Consider the following 20,149-nt stretch of genomic DNA (forward strand, 5'->3'; position numbering starts at 1 on the left):
AGCTGTTGCTTCGTCATCTTCCAACTACAAGGTGTTGACCCGCCTTTTTGCAAGACTTGTTTGCTGACAAGTTTCAGCCCTCGGCCCCTCGCTCTCCTCCTTCGCAGCTGGCTTCGTCGAAAACGAGGAAAGCGCCAGGCTTCATCAAGATGGCAACTTCGCTCTCTACGAAGAGGGCATTCAAGAGGATGCATGATTGGATGGAGTTCAGAAAGGCGCAAGGCAAGACTTCCTTCGCCCTTCCTCCAGCGAGGTTGAGTGGAAAAGCGGGCATCTGGTATGAGACGGGAGAGGAAGCGGTTTGAGAGTTCTTTCCTCCTCCCAGGGTGATTTTGCCAGCCTGGTTGATGCTCTGAGGAGGTCACTCCTTTCTTCAGCTAAAGTTTCCTGGACACTGTCGGAGCTAGATCACCATATGAAAGGCTTGTCAAGATGTTGGAGGTTTTTAACTTCCTAGATTGGTGGGTTTGGGAGCACTCGACCTACAATCTTGGAGCCCTGACTCTCTGTCTTTCGAGGAACTATCCAGCGTCCTATCCTGCATGGATAAGGCAGTCAGGGATGGATCTGATGAGTTGGCTTCTCACTTTGCTACGGGTATTTTGAAGAAACGTGCATTTTACTGCAATTTTGCGGCAAAATTGGTATCGCCTGCACAGAAGGCAGAGTTGTTGTTTGCCCCTCTCTCTAACCATCATTTCCCACAATCAATGGTGAAGGACATTGCGGTTAGCCTTCAGGAAAGGGCAACTCAGGACCTTTTGGCTCGTCTTCTTTAGACGTCCTGCTGCCCCATCGTCAACTATGCAAGCGCAGTCTTCTAAGAAGATGAAGCCCTTTCGTGGCGGAGCTTCGTCGAAGGCGTCTCCTTGAGTAAGAGGATTCACTAGAGGAAAGACCCCTGCTAAAAAACCCAGGGGGAAGAAGTGACGTATCGGCCCTTCAGGCACCGGTCAGAGCGAGACTTATTATTTGCGGAGGCATGGAAAGTAAGAGGAGCAAACAACTGGTCCCTCGAGATCATCGAGAAAGGTTACAAGATCCCTTTTCTCGCAGCACCTCCGTTAAGCTTGAAACCCTTAGATCTGTCACCTTCCTACCAGCCTTCGAAGCAACCAATCCTGCTCGATTTGCTCGTGCAAATGATAGAGAAGAGAGCCGTCGAACAAGTTTTAACATTAGACTTCCCAGGCTTCTACAACAGGTTGTTCCTGGTTCCGAAGCAGTTGGGGGGATGGAGACCTGTCCTGGACGTCAGCAGACTGAACCTTTTTATAAAAAAAGGGCAAGTTCAAGATGGAGACATCTTAGTCTGTCTTAGGGGCATTAAGACCAGGCGACTGGATGGTACCTTTAGACCTCCATGTCCCGATCCATCCTCAGTCAAGGAAGTACCTGAAGTTTGTACTAAAGGGACAGGTCTTCTAATTCAGAGCTCTCTGCTTCGGGCTAAGTACTGCACCGATGGTGTTCACGCTTCTCATGAGGAATGTGGCAAGGTGGCTTCACCTCTCAGGGATAAGAATTTCGCTCTACCTAGACGATTGGCTCATTCGATCATCGTCATAGTCAAGGTGTCTGGAGGACCTTCATACGACGTTTGTAGCTGACGAAGGCCCTCGGCCTGATGTGAACTTCGAAAGTCCCATCTGACCCCTACACAGTCATCGTGTTTATCTTGGGGGATTCAGATGGATTCAGCGGCTTTTCGAGCCTTTCCATCCCTGGAACATCAGCGGAATTGCTTAGGAAAAGTGTCAGACTTCTTGGGGAAAGAAAACATGCTCGTGAAGGAATGGATGAGTGCTGGGACCATTTCTTCACTGGAGAAGTTTGTTTCTTTGGGGAGACTGCACCTCAGACCGCTCCAGTTTTTCTTAGCGGAGAACTGGGAAAACAAGAAGGACCTAGATGCGATTCTAAGCATCTCTCGATCGGTCAAGGATCATCTGTTGTGGTGGCACGATCCTGTAAAACTAGCAGAAGGATTGTCTCTCTGAGCCCCGACCTAGTATTGTTCTCAGACGCGTCCGTGGCGGGTTGGGGACAACACTGGGAAAGGAAAGAATTGTCAGGCATCTGGAGAGGGGAACAGATGTCCTGGCACATCAACCTCAAAGAATTGGAAGCGATTCGGTTGGCTCTCCAGTTCTTCGAAGGACGAGTTATTGGCCGAGTTGTCCAGATCAACTGGACAATACCACGGGGCTTGCTTATGTCAAGAAGCAGGGAGGAACACACCTCTCGGTCCCTGTTTGAGATAGCGAGAGAGATCCTGCTTTGGGTGAAGGCATGGAACGTGACGATCCTGACGAGGTTCGTTTCGGGAGTTCAGAACGTCCGTGTGGATCTTCTCAGCCGTCGGCAGCAGATACTTGCGACCGAATGGGACTCTTCATCTAGAAGTGTGTCAAGAGTTGTGGAGGGACTATGGGGGCGTCCCTTAGTAGACCTCTTCGCAAACATCGAAGACGAAGAGACTTCCTCTTTATTGCTCCCCTGTTCTCGACCCGGGAGCAGTAGCAATAGACGCCATCCTTTGCGATTGGACGGGGATGGACGTCTACGCCTTTCCCCCGTTCAAACTTCTGGGAGAGGTGATCAGGAAGTTTGCGGCGTCGGAAGGAGCGAGAATGACGTTAATTGCCCTGTTTTGGCCTGCAAGAGACTGGTTCACAGAGGTCATGTCCTTCCTAATGGACTTTCCAAGGACCCTGCCAGAGAGAATAGATCTACTCAGACAGCCCCACTTCAAGAGGTAACCCACAGAGAACCTCTCCGCTCTGAGTCTGAACCTGCGTTCAGACTATCGAGAAGTTGGCCAGAGCGAGAGGGTTTTTTAAGACCGGTGGCGAGAGCTATTGCCAACGCAAGAAGAGCTTCCTCTCGTGCAGTTTACCAATCGTAGTGGGCTGTCTTCAGGAGTTGGTGTAGGAAGAAAGGTATACCTCCTCCTCCACGACCTCTGTGAACCAGATTGCTGATTCCTCCTCCATCTAAGGAATGTTGACAAGCTAGCGGTTCTTACGATAAGAGGTTACAAGAGCATGTTGTCGACGGTCTTTCGACACAGAGGTTTAGATCTGTCTGACAACAAAGACCTTCACATCGTTTGAGGTCTTTTTGAAACCTCGAAAGTGCCGCAACCTAAGATTCCGTCATGGAACTTAGATGTAGTTCTTAAGTTCCTGATGTCGAGTCCTTTCGAACCTTTGCATGCTGCTTCTTTAAAGGACGTGACAAGAAAAACTATTTTCCTAACCACTCTGGCTACGGCAAAGAGGGTTAGTGAAATTCAAGCCATAAGTAAACATGTGGGCTTTAGAGGACATAATGCAGTATGTTCTTTAAGCCCTTCATTCTTAGCGAGAATTAAAATCCGTCCAACCCTTGGCCCAAGCGCTTCAACATCAAAGGGTTAGCAGAGATCATTGGACAAGAAATCTGAGAGACTCCTGTACCCTGTCAGGGCTCTCAAGTTTTATTTGGAAAGGACTAAACAGTGTCGAGGTCCGTCGGACAATTTGTGGTGTTCCGTCAGAGACCAGACTTACCGATGTCAAAGAACGCATTAGCGTTCTTTCTGAGGAGCACCATCAAGGAGGCTCATTCTCCTGTCGAGATGGTGATCTGGACTTTTGAAAGTTAATGCTCACGAAGTGAGAGCGGTTGCGACCTCCGTGGCATTTCAAAAGAACATGGCACTCAGTGACATCTTGGAGTGCCACCTTTTGGCGAAGCAACTCTGTTCGCTTCACATTACCTGCGGGATGTGAAGGCGACATATGAGAACTGCTGCTCGCTAGGACCATACATTTCTGCAGATACTATCTTGGGGGTGGAAAGTAATGCTCATCCTATCTTAGAGAAAGTGGGTAGGTGAGCTTTTAATTTTGTTGTTTTGGTTTATGGTTGTGAGGTCGGCCGCCTAAGGCGGACTTCCCTTTCATTAGCCTAAAGTTAAGTGGGGCCCTCATAGTATGGTCAATATGGTCTAGTCACATTGTGGTCACGCCCCCGTTGACAGATCATCTAGAACTCACCAGCTACATAGGTCACTACCTTGCTGGAGACTCTAGTAAAGCAGAAGCAGACTTGGGTGACAGTAATCACGAAGTCAGCTATGCGAACAGGTAAGGAACCAAGATGTCAATCATCTGCATGCAATTTGTTTCCTAAATCATTCTATTCTGTCCCTTCCCACCTCCAATTGGTGGGATTCAGCTATATATATATCTGACAGATAAGTTTCATGAACAAATGATATTGTTATGATACAATAAAGTTTGTTCATACTTACCGTGGCAGATATATATAATCAAGTATCCACCCACCTCCCTCCAGGGACAGTGGCACTAGAAAATCTGAATAGAAAATGGGAATGGTTCCTGATATCCGCCTCCCAGCGGTGGGAATGGGTACTAACCACCTGGCCGACCCACTGCGTTTGCCGGGAGTTTTTTAAATTCTGTCGGACTTCGGAGAATACAGCCAGGTAAGTATGAACAAACTTTATTGTATCATAACAATATAATTTTTTGCCTGATCACTAGATTAAGTATACAGAATTGTGTTTGAAAACAGTAAAGCCCTTAATCCGCTACTAGTAGTGGGTATCCTGAACCAAAAAAGAGCAATTCTTAGAGGCTCTTTTGTTTAAATCCCGGGGTTTTAATATTTTTTGGGGAGCGTGAAGGTACAAATTTTGTATAGGAGCGTACCCCTTTATATTGTAAAGGTACGTATCATTTTAAGTGACTGTCGTTTGATAGGGCTTTTGGACCCAGGCAGCAGTGGTCCCTCATACCACTTGCGTTTCATGCTGGCTGAATCGAAGCAGTTTTCTCCGCAAGGCTACTCTTTGCTGTATAGGTATGAGAGCCTTGCTCCCTGAATGGAATCCAACTTCTGGTGGTAGTAAAATCCACCAAGGATTCCAGATCAGGTGAGAATGTTTTGGGTTTCGTATAAGTAACCTTTAGCTCGAATGGCTGAGCGGAATTTTTTCTTGCTGCACTACCCGCCATCCTCTTCTTAATGTGGGAATCAGCTAATTTAACAGGAGGTAAGATTCATCTCAAATAATATAAATTTTCATAATAAAATATATTTATTTGGATACTTACCCTCTGTTAAAGTAGAACCCACCAGCCTACCCCACAACTTAGTGGGCTGTCAAGGAGATTTCTGACGAGCTAAAACATTCGAAACACACCTGGTGGAGAACAGTACTAGACAGTCATCCGGACAGCCATTCGATTTTTTGTTTGAATGTCGACTCGCCTTAATCGGCGGGGAGATATAGGTAATTTAACAGTAGGTAAGTATCCAAATGATAAATTTTACTATGAAAATTTATATGTTCTTTCATTTACTATTTTGCTGAATATTGTTCAACTAGACCGTCTCATTCGGCAAACCAAACACAGGCTCGATTAAGATTTTTTTTTTTTTTTTTTTTGTTTTTTTTTTTTTTTTTTTTTTTTCTGTATGGCATTTGATTGTTTTCATATTTTTTAATTATGTTAAATTGATTGTGAAATTCCCCTTTTTATGGGAGTTGTTATAGCTTTTACATACATACAGTAATATTTTAACTCTCTCTTCTCCTTCTCTCCTCAACATATCAACGCTCCCTCATTCAGTCTCAAGTCAGCTGGGCGTGCCGTCACTGCGGTTATGTACGATTTTATACATCTTTTATACTAAATTTTATATTGAAATGCTTTATACTTTTATTTATTTTGTCGATTATGGTTATCATTAAACTGTATATTGTAAATAAAAAAAATATTTATACAGTTTTTCTTGTAGGACGCAGTAGGCCATCGAATACATGTATAAATTAGATAACCAGTCAGTTCGAAGTACGAGTATTTGTTTGACAAACGATACAAAATTTTCTAGAAAATTTAGTTCGGAAAACTAAAACAAAATGTTCGACATAATAAACGTTCGACAAATGAGGTACCACTCTACTTAGAAAGTACAGCACTTAATGGTTGTGGTTTGTCACAGCCTTTCCTAGGGTGAAAGTCGAGATTTCTCTTTGAGGAGAGTATGCACTAGTGCCTATGTTTGTGTGTATTTTATTGGCTTTTTCATTACTCCCTTGCTTTACAATAAGATGAACTAGTCTTCATTGTGCTCTATGTATATTTTTCACAGAATAACTGGGTGTACTGTAATCCTGCATTTAATCATAGAGGTCCAGGGAGGTTTCAGTTAAGTCCAAAGTACAGATTTGGGGTTAGTGAAAGCTGACTACTCTCCAATCCTAGCCTGCTGCTGGCTAGCCTGTGCACACACAAGTACACTAAATAGATTTTATGGAATAAGTTTGTAATTAACAAATTATACATAAAACACTAAAATAAAACAAGATGGCAGCAAGCACAATGTCTTGCACAAGAACGTTATCACAGTAGGCCAGCTTACCCAAAGTACATTTATTTTTTATCAAAACTGTTATCACACAAGTTGTCCATGGGTCTTGTATGTATTTATATATATGTGTAATGAATTATGTGTATGCATAAGTAAAAGTAGTATAAGAACACACCCACTAGATAAACCACAACAGATAAGTGGCAGTGTGCAATATAAGTGCAGTGTGGCACACCACACTGCACTAGACTGCCATGTTAACTACAGCACTGAGTAAACATTACAGCAACATATCATGCAGTGCAAGAATCCTGCACCAAGACTGACACTTAAAATGATTGTACTGTTCAATGTTCACACACACACACACCCTACTGGATGAGGAAAACACAATGGTGGTGTACTTGGGAGGGGGTGTGACAGCCAGCATTGAAATAATCATCAATTTTATTCTTTATGGTAAGATCACTGCTGCTGAAGCTTATGAGTTGGTCCTTGTAGTATGGAGTCACTTAAGGCATCCCCTAACAATTGTCATAACAGTGAGGACCTGAGTGTTCTTAGGTCCTTGCTGAACCTGGGCATGATAGGTGTGGCATTATCCTTATCGTTATTGTCAGGAGCATCTTGGATAGCAGTGGCAGGAATTAAAACCTCCTTGCGAGACATGATTATACCCAGGATCGTCACCATCCTCCTTCAGCCACCTGTGAAAGTTGTCATGGTTAATGTCTACTCTGATCTTGCTGATGTGTGTGGCAGTCACAACATTGAACCATAGGAAGCTAACTGCAGTTCCATCTTTAGCATGTAGCCTGCCAACCATGCTCCAAGCTAAGGGCAGAAATGCTATTCCTTTCAAGAACTCCGTTGAAGATGACTGGTTTAAGGGATTAGTCTCAAAGCTTCTTTTGGGTCTGTTTTCTGCGAGTATCCCAGACACCAAAGTCATATCATTCAGGAACCTCCATCAGTAGTTCTTCTTTGCTGCCACAAGATTATCTTGGTCCATTGGGTGAAAGGTAGAAGTTGTATGAGACAGGAAAAAAATTATGGCTGTTCTCCCCTAAACTTTTGTGTGGCAAGATGAGTAGGTACATTGCTGAGGGGCAGGAGAGCCTTTACAAACTCTTGAGGAATACCAAGATTTTCAGTTTGATAATGGATAATTTGTTGCTAGACATGGTATTGAAACCAATCGTTAATAATAATGGCTGTGAAGTAAGCCTGGAAAGATTGGTACAAGTTCCCAGGGGGTCTGTCCATCATCCTGTAAAGATGTCTTTTGTGCTTTTAGTGTCCAGCTACCTTAGGTTTCAGACTGTGAGTACTGGAGGCATTTGCATAGTGCAAAGCAGACAGACTATGCTTCCTAAGCTTTCGACCAAGTCATTTATTTAACTCGTCAGCTAGGACATTAATGGGCTCATAGGAATAAAACAACCCAGTTTTGTCAGTGTTATACATTTGAGATCACCACTAAGTATGTAATTACTTGTTGCCTAAATACAAGAGCATCTTCCAAAACTTTTTGATAGTCTCATAAACATCCAAAGCTTCACCAAACCTCACCTTGACCCTTATGGTTGGTAAGTCTATACAGAAGTGTGAATGGAGGGACCAACTTTCATAAGCCTTGAATTTGGCAACCATCTTAATTTCAGTCCCGGGAACCCTCACACTCGCTAAATGTTCCTGACTAGTTATGTTCTGAATGGCCGTTTGTATGTTGAATTTTTTGTAAGTTGGTTACTGTTGTCATGCCTATAAAATCAATGCAGTTCTATACGTTTTTTCGTCCTAAAACAATACACTGTACCTAGTTTGTAATCCCATTTGTTTGTATATGTCTAATGTTTGTAAATTAGTGTTCATAAGTAGGGTGGTGTCTGTGCTATGTTTGAATGAAGCTTCTTGTTCATGTCTCATAGGTACCAGGTGAATCATTATTATCTGTAAAAATTTTGCCATTATAGATTGAATTATGCATTCTTACTACCAAATATTCAGAGCATGTACATTAAAGCTGGTGCCCAGCTTTAAGCAAGAGATTTTTGTTCATATTTGGTTAATTGCCTTAGTGAAGGAGGCTGTGCTTTTTTTTTTTTTTTTTTTTTTTCTACATTCGTATTTTACTAAAATTTTACAGAACATAGACCATGTGAAAGTCGGGGAGTGTTCATGTTTGGATATAGATAGAAATAAAACAGTTGGAGAAGGAACTTTTTGAAGGGTAGATTGTTCAGCCTTGTTTTTAAGGTTGCAGTTTTTGGATGCTTGTTTTTAAGATCCATTTAAAGTTATTTCAAGTCCTAGAGCACTATATTTGATTTTAGTAGTTGATCAAATCTCAGTGAAATTATGACTCGCTTGCTTATTTCAGTAAGCCCTTATAATTTTTGTAGACTTCTCTGTTCCAGTATCAGAAGGACTGGACTGAATAATTGGAATGTTTCACTGAATTTGTTGAATTTTGATCTACAGGAAGACAAAGGAAGCGCCTCAGTGTCGTGATTGGTATGGTCTTGGCCTGCCACCTTGGTGGCCATGAGTTCCATTCTCAGACATTCCACTGAGGTGTTAGAGATGTATTTCTGATGATAGAAGTTCACTCTCGACGTAGTTCAGAAGTCACATAAAGCCATTGGTCCCGTTGCTGAATAACCACTGATTCCATGCAACGTAAAAACACCATACAAACAAGCAATACAGGAAGATAAAAGGTTTAATGTGCTATTTCATTAGACCACTTACAATATTGCTGCTGGAATTTGATTTTGATTGATTGAAAAAAAAGAATTAAAATCATGAAGAGTATGATCAATGCAATGAAAAAAATGTAATGGGAAATTATATTTAATATCATAAGATCAGTGTTCTTGATTATCTGTTGAAGACTCTATCTAAATATGGAATTGGGTCCATGTCCCTCTCATTGATAGAGTTCTCATACTCTTTTTGAATCACAAGATCAGTTTGCTGAATTCTAAGTTAGTCTGGCCTTTCTTTTTCAAGGTTGGATGTTCAAGACAATTTAGTTTTACAAAATATAACTTGCTTTATAAATTCTCATATTTCTGTAGTGGCAAAACAATGTTTTGCTCTCTGAAAATGTAATTTGCAGTTAGGGAAATACTATATATACAGTGAAACACCCCCCCCCCCATATTCGCGTTCTCCGGATTTGCGGACTAACACATTCGCTGATTTCTCTCAGGAAAATTTGCACATTTGCTGTATTTTTTCTATGAGAGATATCCCACAAATTCCTGGTTTTTTTTTATCAATTTCATCATAAAATGCACTCCTTTGTGATAAAACTATTAAAAAAAAACCATGTATGAAAATTTTTAGTGGGTTTTTCTTGAGTTTTAACTAACAAAATAGGCTGTTCTTAGCATTTTTTATAGCGTTCCAAACATTTGTGGGTTCTAACTATTCACGGGGGGTTCTGGTACGCATCCCCCACAATACGGGGGGAACACTGTATTTATTTTTATATATTTTTTTTAATTTGGGGTGGTAATTAATTACTTTGGTCCTAGTTTTTGGGCCAGGATTGTGCACCTGTCACATTAATCCTTTCACAGACAATCTTGTAAGTTTTCATGGTTACTGTAGTACAGTGGTCCCCCCATATTCGCGGGGATGCGTACCAGACCCCCTGCAAATAGCTAGAACGCGCCAATAGTTGGTTTGGAACCCCCATAAAAATGCTTTAAACCTCCTATTTTGTTATTTAAAACTCAAGAAATTCCTATTTTGTTCATGCAACTTACCTGTCAGATATATATATAGCTGATAATTCCGACGACCGACAGAATTTAAAACTTACGACACACGTAGTGGGAGTCAGGTGGTTAGTACCCATTCCCACCGCTGTGAGGCGGGTATCAGGAACCATTCCCATTTTCTATGCATAATTTCTCTGTCGCCGGTGTTGTGAACATCTGTTTACAGCACCTCCGTCTGGATTTGGAAACTTTTGGCTACTTGAGTATCCCTTTTGGTTCTTTTTTGGATTAATTGACTGGGATCGGTGGCTAGGCACACGTTATTAGTGGATTGATTTGATTTTGGTTTGGATTTCTCTTGGATAATATGTCAGGGTCTAGTACAGCTAGCGCTAGATTTTGCTCTAGGACGATGTAGAGGTAGGCTACTGAAAGCTTCAGTAGACCCACATACGGTATGTAAGGGTTGCAGGGAGCATGAATGTGTGTATGAAAGCCGTTGCAAGGAGTGCGAAAGATTAACAGATTCTGAGTGGAAGGCGTATGAGACCTATCTTAGGAAACTAGAAAAGGATAGGTTAAGGAGGTCTTCCTCCAGGAGTGTTTCAGGTGTGCAAGAAATTAATGTTTCTCCTGTTAACCTCCTTCTGTTAATGCTCCTAACCTTGTAGTGTTGCCTCCGGGCCCTGAAGCAGTGTCAGTAGAGAGTAATACTTTGTCCTTAATTTTGGAGTCTATTCGAAATTTAGAATCGAAAGTGTTGGCTCTTGAGAGCAAAAGTGATGTGCAGAAGTGCAGTGATACCCTTGTGTAGTGGAGGGTGCGTCAGATCGGCCTCGTTTCGCCTCTAGGCCTGGACCTCTGCTTGACTCCCAGGACCCGGGGAGGGAGCATGTCGAAAGCCGAAGGAGGGTTACAAGGAACCCCACCGATCTGGCGTGCCTTCGGCAGTTACTGATGAAAATCCCCAGACTGCCAGGGAGCGTGCGCATGCACGTCTCCTCAAGGAGTGTTTTTCGTCATTGGAGGCTTCATCCCCACGTAAGGGTGGAGTTCTCACGGTGCTTCCCGTCCGCTGAAAGGACGGCGCGTGTTGGTGACGCTTCACGTCCTAGTTCTCCGGAACTGCGATCTTCTCCTGACAGTGCGTTCGCTGCTTTTCCGCCGCAGAAAAGGCGTAGAAAGTCTTCGGACCTGGATTCGGGTAATTCGTGCGAGCGATACAGTCGCTCTAGAGCTTGGGAGGAGGCCGTGCCTGGGAGGAGGAGGGAGGCGTCCCCTCGCGCTCTCCTGCTCACAGGATCAGTCCCTCCCCAGAGCAGGAAGATTCGCCAACCAAGAGGATGCTGTCATCCTGCAGCAACAACTTCAGGACGCTCTTGCTTCCTTAGAGAGTCTCTTCCGCGTCGTAGAAAGGACGAGAAGCTTCCTGTGAAGAAGTCAAGACCTTCTCTTTCTCCTCGCTCACCTCTCTCTTCGTTCGAGTCTCCCTCTAGAGTTCGTTCTGCTCCCCAGCAGCTCTCTAGAGGAGGTGAGAAGTTTGTTTCTCACTCTCAGGATGAGATTTCTCCCGCTCGCACGTCTTCGAATGTTCGTAAGCGAGCTGTGGACGTTGAGCGCGCTTCTGTGCAAGTGAGCGCTTCCGTTGCCGCCAAACACGCACCTGTTGTTGATAAACGTGCACCAGTGGACGGCGGCCGCGCGCGCCAGTGGACGCTCGGTGTGCGCCAGTGGATGCCAGGCGTGCATTAGTAGATGTCGAGCGCGCACGCTGTCGGCGCCAAACGTGTGGCTTCGGACGCCAAGTGCGCGCTGGTGGACGCCAGTTCCTCACCAACGCAAGTTCAGGTGGAAGAGGGAACCCTACCTGTTCGTCATTTTTTCTTCAGGATTACCTCCAACTTCTCCAGTTTCTGAGGAAGGATTTAGCGATGATTTAGTCGAAGCAGAGGAAGAGCAGCAGCCAGCTCCTGTCTCATCGGACTATAAAGTTTTGTGCGTCTTCTACAGTCGGAGTTTGGAGAAACTTTCCAACCGGAAGCCCCTCGTACTCCCCCTTCTCAATTTTCTTCTTTTAAAGCATCGAAGGCATCGGGGTTCGTTAAAATGAAGAAGTCGCTTTCCACGAAGCAAGTGTTCCGGAAAATTCCATGATTGGATGGAGAAGAGGAAAGCGTCAGGAAAGTCCTCTTTGCTTTACCGCCATCAAGACTCTGCGGTAAAGGAGGGCATGGTACGAGACGGGAGAGGACGTAGGTGTTAAACTACCAGCCTCTGCTCAGGGTGATTTCGGGAGCATCGTGGACGCTTCCAGAAGAGCCCTTCTGTCTTCATCAAAAGTCACTTGGACCCATAACGAGTTCGACTTCCATCTAAAAGGCCTCTTCAGGACTCTAGAGGTCTTCAACTTTCTCGACTGGTGTCTTGGAGTTTTGGATGCTAGGTCAAGGAGTTCTGATACCATTAGTTTGGGGGAGCTGTCCAGTGTACTTTCTTGTATGGACAAGGCCATCAGGGATGGTTCTGAGGAGTTGGCTACTCACTTTAGCTCGGGATTCTCAAGAAGAGAGCACTCTTCTGTAACTTCACAGCCAAATCCGTCTCTCCAGCGCAAAAGGCTGACTTGCTCTTCGCTTCGTTTTCAGACCATCTCTTCCCCCAGACTATGGTTTTAGGACATAGCATCGAGCCTTCAGGAGAAGGCAACGCAAGATCTTCTGGCTCAGTCTTCTAGAAGACCAGCAGCTGCTTCCTCTTCTGGCGTTTCTTTTACCAAGAAACCGAAGCCCTTTCGTACTGGATCTTCTCGAAAACAGTCTCTCGAGGAAGAGGCTCTTCCGAGGGAAAACCCCTGCTCCGTCAAAGAGTAGGAAAGTGATTTGGAAGTCCTTCAGACGCCGGTAGGAGCCAGGCTTCTTCTGTTCGCAAAAGCCTGGGAAGAGAGAGATGCCGACCCTTGGTCGCTAGATATTGTGAGGAAGGGATACAGGATTCCGTTCTTGAAGTCACCCCCTGCTATCCTCAACACCAAAGGATTTGTCTCCCTCGTATCGAGGAGAGAAACAAAAAGTGCTTTTCGATCTGCTAGAAACAAATGATCAAGAAGCAAGCGGTGGAACAGGTCTTCGACCTGGAATCTCCAGGCTTTTACAACCGTCTGTTCCTAGTGCCGAAACAATCGGGGGGGTGGCGACCCGTCCTCGATGTCAGCAGCCTAAACCTCTTCGTCACAAAGAAAAAATTCAGATGGAGACGCCTCAATCTGTGCTGTCAGCTTTGAGACCGGGGGATTGGATGTCTCACTAGACCTCCAAGACGCGTATTTTCACGTCCCATCCATCCCCAATCAAGGAAATACTTGCGATTTGTCTTGAAGGGGAAGGTATTCCAATTCAGGGCACTTTGCTTCGGTCTGACCACAGCGCCAATGGTTTTCACCATTCTGATGAAGAACGTGGCAAGGCTGCTTCATCTGGAGAATATAAGGATCTCTCTCTACCTAGACGACTGGCTTATTCGAGCTTCATCGCGAGACCGGTGTCTGGAGGACCTGCACACGACCATGTCGTAGCGAAGTCCCCTGGGCGCTTCTGGTAACCTTGAAAAGTCACATTTGACTCCTTCTCAATCCTTAGTCTATCTGGGGATTCAGATGGACTCAGTGGCTTTTCGGGCTTTCCGTCCCAGGGGCGACAACTTCAATGCTTGGAAAAAGTGGCGACCTTTCTGGGGAAGGAAACATGCTCGGTGAGGGAATGGATGAGTCTGCTGGGGACCATTTCCTCACTGGAGAAGTTTGTTTCTCTGGGAAGGTTGCACCTCAGACCTCTTCAATTCTTCCTAGCCAACAATTGGAAGAACAAACAAGATCTGGAGACGATCTTGTGTTTAACGAGAGAGGTGAAGGATCACCTAAGTTGGTGGTCAGATCCACAGAAGCTCGCAGAAGGGCTCTCTCTCAAACTTTGGAACCCCGACCTAGTGTTGTTTTCCGACGCGTCGTCCACGGGTTGGGGAGCAACACTAGGAGGGAAAGAAGTATCAGGCACCTGGAGAGGGGAACAGGTGTCCTGGCACATCAATCTGAAAGAGCTATCAGCGATTTACCTGGCGCTCAGGTTCTTCCAGGAGGAAATATCCGGCAAAGTAATTCAGATCAACTCGGACAACACCACAGCACTGCATATCCTAAGAAATCAAGGGGGAACTCACTCGCCTTCTCTGTTTGCCATCGCAAAGGAACTCCTTTTATGGGCGAAAGCGCAAGACGTCACTATCCTAACAAGATTCGTGTCGGGAGTACAGAATGTTTGAGCGGACCTTCTCAGTCGACGAGGACAGCTTTTTGCCGACCGAGTGGACCCTTCACCAGGAGGTTTGCCAGTCGCTGTGGAACCTGTGGGGTTGTCCGCAGGTGGATGTCTTCGCAACGTCCAGGACGAAAAGACTTCAGCTGTATTGCTCCCCAGTTCTGGACCCGGGAGCAGTCGCAGTAGACGCCCTACTTTGGAGTTGGTCGGGTTTAGACATATACGCTTTTCCCCCGCTCAAGATCCTCGGGGAAGTGATGAGGAAGTTCGCGGCATCGGAAGGAGCGAGGATGACACTCATCGCCCCCTTCTGGCCAGCAGCCGACTGGTTCACAGAGGTGATCCTTCTTGGTAGACTTTCCAAGGACTCTGCCCTTAAGGAAAGATCTACTCAGATAGCCCCACTTCGAGAGGTACCACAAAAACCTCCCCCGCTCTGAGTCTGACTGCGTTCAGACTATCAAGAAGTTGGCCAGAGCGAGGGGTTTTTCAAGACCTGTGGCGAAGGCGATTGCCACCGCAAGGAGGCCCTCCTCAATCGCTCTGTACCAATCGAAGTGGGCTGTCTTCAGATCCTGGTGCAGGAAGAAGGGCATTTCCTCCACCACAACCTATGTGAGCCAGATAGCTGACTTCCTTCTTTATCTGAGAGAGGAAGTGAAGTTAGCTGTTCCAACTATTAAAGGCTACAGGAGCGTGCTTTCTGTAGTCTTCAGGCACAGAGGACTCGATTTGACTAATAATAAAGACCTTCATGATCTCATTAGATCTTTCGAAACTAAGAAGGTCATACAGCCTAAAGTACCCTCGTGGAACTTGGATGTGGTGCTCAAGTTTTTTATGTCAAGTCACTTCGAACCGCTTCATTCAGTTTCTCTGAGGAATCTGACGAAGAAAACGATCTTCCTAACCGCTCTGGCGACGGCGAAGAGGGTTAGCGAAATCCAGGCCATTAGCAAGCAGATTGGGTTTCGGACAATTATGCGATTTGTTCTTTAAGTCCTGCGTTCGTAGCAAAGACGAGAATCCTTCAACCCGTGCCGAGGACCTTTGAAATCAAAGGGTTGTCAGAAATAGTGGGAAATGAACATGAGAGATTCCTGTGTCCTGTCAGGGCTCTAAAGTTTTCTATCTGCAGAGAACTAAAGCTTGCAGAGGTTCGTCTGACAATTTGTGGCATTCTTCATCAGAAGTACGATTAAAGAAGCTCATGATAAGTGCAGTGATAGTGATTTGAAGCTTCTGAAAGTGAAAAGCTCACAGGTGAGAGCTATTGCTACTTCGGTAGCTTTTCACAAAAATATGGCACTCAAAGATATTTTGAATCCACCCCATTTTGGAGAAGCAATTCGGTGTTCGCTTTCACACTACCTGCGGAGGTGAAAGTTACATACGAAAATTGCTTCTCCCTCGGGACCATACATTGCTGCAGACACTGTTTTGGGGGCAGGAGGTAACACTCGTCCTATCCTTTAGGGATTAGGGGGGGTTTTTAACTTGTGTTATGGTTGTGGGGTGACCGCCTGGGGCGGGTCTCCCTTCCATTAGCTTAGTTAAGTGGGATACCTTTGGTAAACTAAGCCAGGTGGTTGTATTTTTGTCTCGTTGCCCTCATTAGTATGGTCCATGGTCTAGTCACGTCGTGGTCTCGCCCCTGTTGACAGATCATCTGGAGTGCACCAGCTACATAGGGTCTCTACCTTGCTGGCAACTCTAGTAGCACAAGCAGACTTACGTGGCAGTAATCACGAAGCCAGCTATGCTAACAGGTAAGGAACCAAGATATCAAATATCTGCATATATGTGTTTCCTAAATCCTCTATTCTGTCTCTCCCACTACCAAAGGTGGGATTCAGCTATATATATATATCTGACAGGTAAGTTGCATGAACAAAATGATATTGTAATGATACAATTAAGTTTGTTCATACTTACCTGGCAGTATATATAATTTAATTACCCGCCCACCTCCCCTCAGGAGACAGTGGAAATAAAAATTATGAATAGAAAATGGGAATGGTTCCTGATACCCGCCTCCCAGCGGCGGGAATGGGTACTAACCACCTGACTCCCACTACGTGTGTCGTAAGTTTTAAATTCTGTCGGTCGTCGGAATTATCAGCTATATATATATCTGCCAGGTAAGTATGAACAAACTTAATTGTATCATTACAATATCATTTTCTTAGTTGAAACTTCAAGAAAAAACCTACTAAAAATGTTCATTCCTGGTTTTTTGTAATAGTTATAACAAAATTTGCATTTTATGATGAAATTGAAAAAAAAAAAAAAACAGGAATTTAAGGAAAATTTCTCATTAGAAAAATACCAGGAATAGGCAAATTTTCTGCAAATAATGTTGGGAAATGTTCCAGAGAGAAACACGCGAATGTGAGAGTCCGTGAATCCGGAGAATGCAAATCAGGGGGTCCACTGTACTTTCACTTTTTCATCTGGTTTCCCAGTAGTGCACTATTTTAATTATAAATACTACAGTAACACATTGGATGTTGGTGTTAGCTGCTACCTTTGTGGGTCTATCACATACTGTTTGTTTATTTTTTAATCTTGCTTAGGGAAAAATTATAAGGAAATGATATACAAGAATTTTATGATCTATAAAACTCACACAAAATTACACTGGAACCTTGACATACGATTGCCCTAATATACGAATGTTTTGAGATACAACAGAAAATTTGCGAAAAATATATGCTTTGATATACAACGAAATATTTGAGATACGATTTTTACAGATGTGATATTTGTATGGGCGACCGATAAAAATGGCGTTCAGTCTGTTTGTTGGTGCTGCATCGTTAACAACGTTGTTGTTTAGTTCGTTGTATTTGTGCCTATTTCCGTGTTATTTTGTCTATTTTATTATTAACCATGGGTCCCAAAGCTAAAGACAAAGCAGGTGATAAGAAAAAACCCAAGAAAATTATTTCGATGGAAGCAAAACATGAAATTAGCAAAGCAAAGTAATATTGAACGTGGAACTCGTTCGTATCGTCCGATTTGGCAAACGAGTATTGGTCGAAATCCTTCTACAATATCCATGATCATCAAGCAGAAGGAAGCTATAAAAACCTTCCAAAGGCATCACCATTATTTCTAAACTACGAACTGATTAAAAAAATAGAAATAAAAATTAGTTTAGCAATGTTATTTCATTTGTGTTTTATTACGTAGTTATTAGTGTACATACGTAAATAAAAAGAGAGCAAATCATTCCCTGCCACCCTTCCCTACCTCCTCCCCCTGCTGGCCTCACGTCATCTTTCGTTGTGATAAGTAAAATTCCTTTCTTTTTTTTATTGTGTGTGTTATTATTACTCATTTATTTGTGTATAAAATTGTGTATATTATATGTAATTTAGCTGTGTTTAGGTGTGGTTTCATAGCGCTAGAACGGATTAATACATATTACATTATTTTAAATGGGAAAAAATGCTTTGAGATACAACTGTTTTGATATACGACGATGGTAACGGACAAATTAAATTCGTATGTCAAGGTTCCAGTGTATGTGCATTTAGAAGAATGCAAGTTCTTCAAACACATTATATTTCATATATTCAAATACATTATGTTTCATATATTAACATTCATTGTATACTTTGGTATTGTAGGAATCTTTCTGATTACATTTATGTTTGATACACTGAAATTGAAAATCAAATTTCATAGCTATGAACTAGAAATTGGTTCTTAATTATATTAGGTGAATGTTTATCAGCAATGTGGTTAGTAAATTCTTTTGTCTAAATGAATTTGGCCTCAAACTGGTTTTGTGATGATAATGTAGATTAGATATCAGGAAATTTTGGATAAGCAGCAAGGCTTTGCTAAACCATGTACATGTTAGTGGGAAAATTTTGTTTATGGATCAAACTCAATATCTGTTGTCCCAGTTTGAGACAACTGTCCGTACATTTATGCGACATATTGTTTAAATCCCTATGACTGATTTTCTTAAAGTACCCTCTATATCAAGCTCAAAGTTTCCAAGTCTTGTTGTAAAGTTTAACTTTACTAGACAGATATTTATGTAAATTTTAAGACCACTAATGAAAATAAAACTAGAAAATCTTAATGTATGTTAATGATGTAGCTGCTAGTTATAGTACATGGAATCTGCATGTTTAATGTTTTTTTTTGTCTCAGAAGCAGCACTCAACAATCAGATTATGAGATTGATAATGTAGCCAGTTGATATGTTGTAGTAGGACAATTTACAAGGTCTGTGCATTATATAGCATTGAGCAGACACCTTTTAGTTTTTTATATGTGGTATTATCTTTGCCTGAAACATGGAGGAGATTATGGTACTCACATGGAAATAGTGTACACTGTTCACATTTTTGTTCTTCCCTTTTCTAATAACTTTGTGTGAAATGAGGGCAGAGGTATCCTGTTGTTGTTTTTAGTTAGTACACTTCTAGATGCATCTTTCCGCATCCCCTTGATTACCAATTAGGTTGTCCCTATGTTCTTGTCAGTTGTCATATGGGAATCTCCAGGGAAAATATGATGTATAGACATTAGTGATGATGAGTTATCATGCAGCAAACATTTTGAGTATCGGCAAATGTTGTGAGAATCTTAATAGGAATATGGTTGTGTATTTTACTTAACATATAAGCAAGTAATTTTGTTGAAACTATCACTATGTCAGCGTAAAGTCTTTCAATTTACACTATAAAGATTGGCTAATGCCAGGTCTTTGTCGGGAATGCAGAGAGAGATGTTACTTTGATGACAGGTGAGAAAAGTAAATCTCATAACTCCATAGAAGTTCAAGGCCAATTACAGATGACTAGGCATAGTTGCTGTCTGAAAGAGATTATGGAGCAGGAAGCCTATCTGCAGTTTTTTCTCTTATTATATCTTTATAACCAGGGATTAATTAATTCAGTCACTTATTGTACATATAAGTGACAGTTTCTTCGTATGGGAAGACTTTCCTAATGCCTAAGTACTGTACTGCACTTTGTTATGGATTTTGTTTAACATTTCTAGTTTTTTTTTGTTATATTTTCGGAGGCTGATAAAAATTGTGTACAATCATTTTTCCTGATATTTCTAAGCTGACAGAATTCTTTTAGTTTACATATATGAGAGGAGCATGAGCACAGCTCTTGGATTAGTTAAGAGCTGATTCCCATATGTTCATTTATCTTTCAAACTGAATTTTTAAAATTTTTTTTTGCCAGATTGTTGTTCCTGCTCTCCCTGGGAAAGCATTGAAGCGACAGTTACCCTTCCGTGGTGACGACGGCATATATGAAGAAGAATTTATTGAAGACCGACGCAAGGGACTTGAAGTTTTTATCAATAAGTAAGCAACTGTTTTGAGTTTATTTATTTTTGTATTTTTTCTTTATAGAATTATGAGTTATCACTAGCATTTTTTTTTTACTGGTTTGGTTTCACAACAACAGTAATTTTGTAATAAAATAGTCTTAAAGGTAATATCAACATATATATGGAATGCATATATTTTGTTAATAGTTAAGAAAACCATATTCTTAATTATAATTATTTTTTTTTTTTTTACAGAATTGCAGGACATCCTCTTGCACAGAATGAAAAGTGCCTACACATGTTCATTCAAGAACCAGTCATTGATAAGAATTATGTGCCAGGCAAGATCCGCAACACGTGAACCAGCTAAGTCCCTCTACAAGTGACCAAGATAGAATCTTTGTGTAA

The 20,149-nt window shown here is 42.7% G+C and overlaps 1 protein-coding gene across 1 annotated transcript in view; it reads left to right on the forward strand.

The window, feature by feature from the left end:
- Positions 1 to 20,149, forward strand: part of LOC135213530 (sorting nexin-12-like) — a 97,841-nt gene that overhangs the window by 24,592 nt on the left and 53,100 nt on the right. The window contains exons 3-4 of the mRNA XM_064247447.1: positions 19,651 to 19,775; positions 19,997 to 20,135. Of these exons, the coding sequence (XP_064103517.1) occupies positions 19,651 to 19,775; positions 19,997 to 20,102 (231 nt within the window). The 3' untranslated portion in view covers positions 20,103 to 20,135. The remainder of the gene's footprint in view (positions 1 to 19,650; positions 19,776 to 19,996; positions 20,136 to 20,149) is intronic.

Source organism: Macrobrachium nipponense, chromosome 43, assembly GCF_015104395.2.
Source record: "Macrobrachium nipponense isolate FS-2020 chromosome 43, ASM1510439v2, whole genome shotgun sequence".
In the NCBI taxonomy this organism is placed as follows: Eukaryota; Metazoa; Arthropoda; class Malacostraca; order Decapoda; family Palaemonidae; genus Macrobrachium; species Macrobrachium nipponense.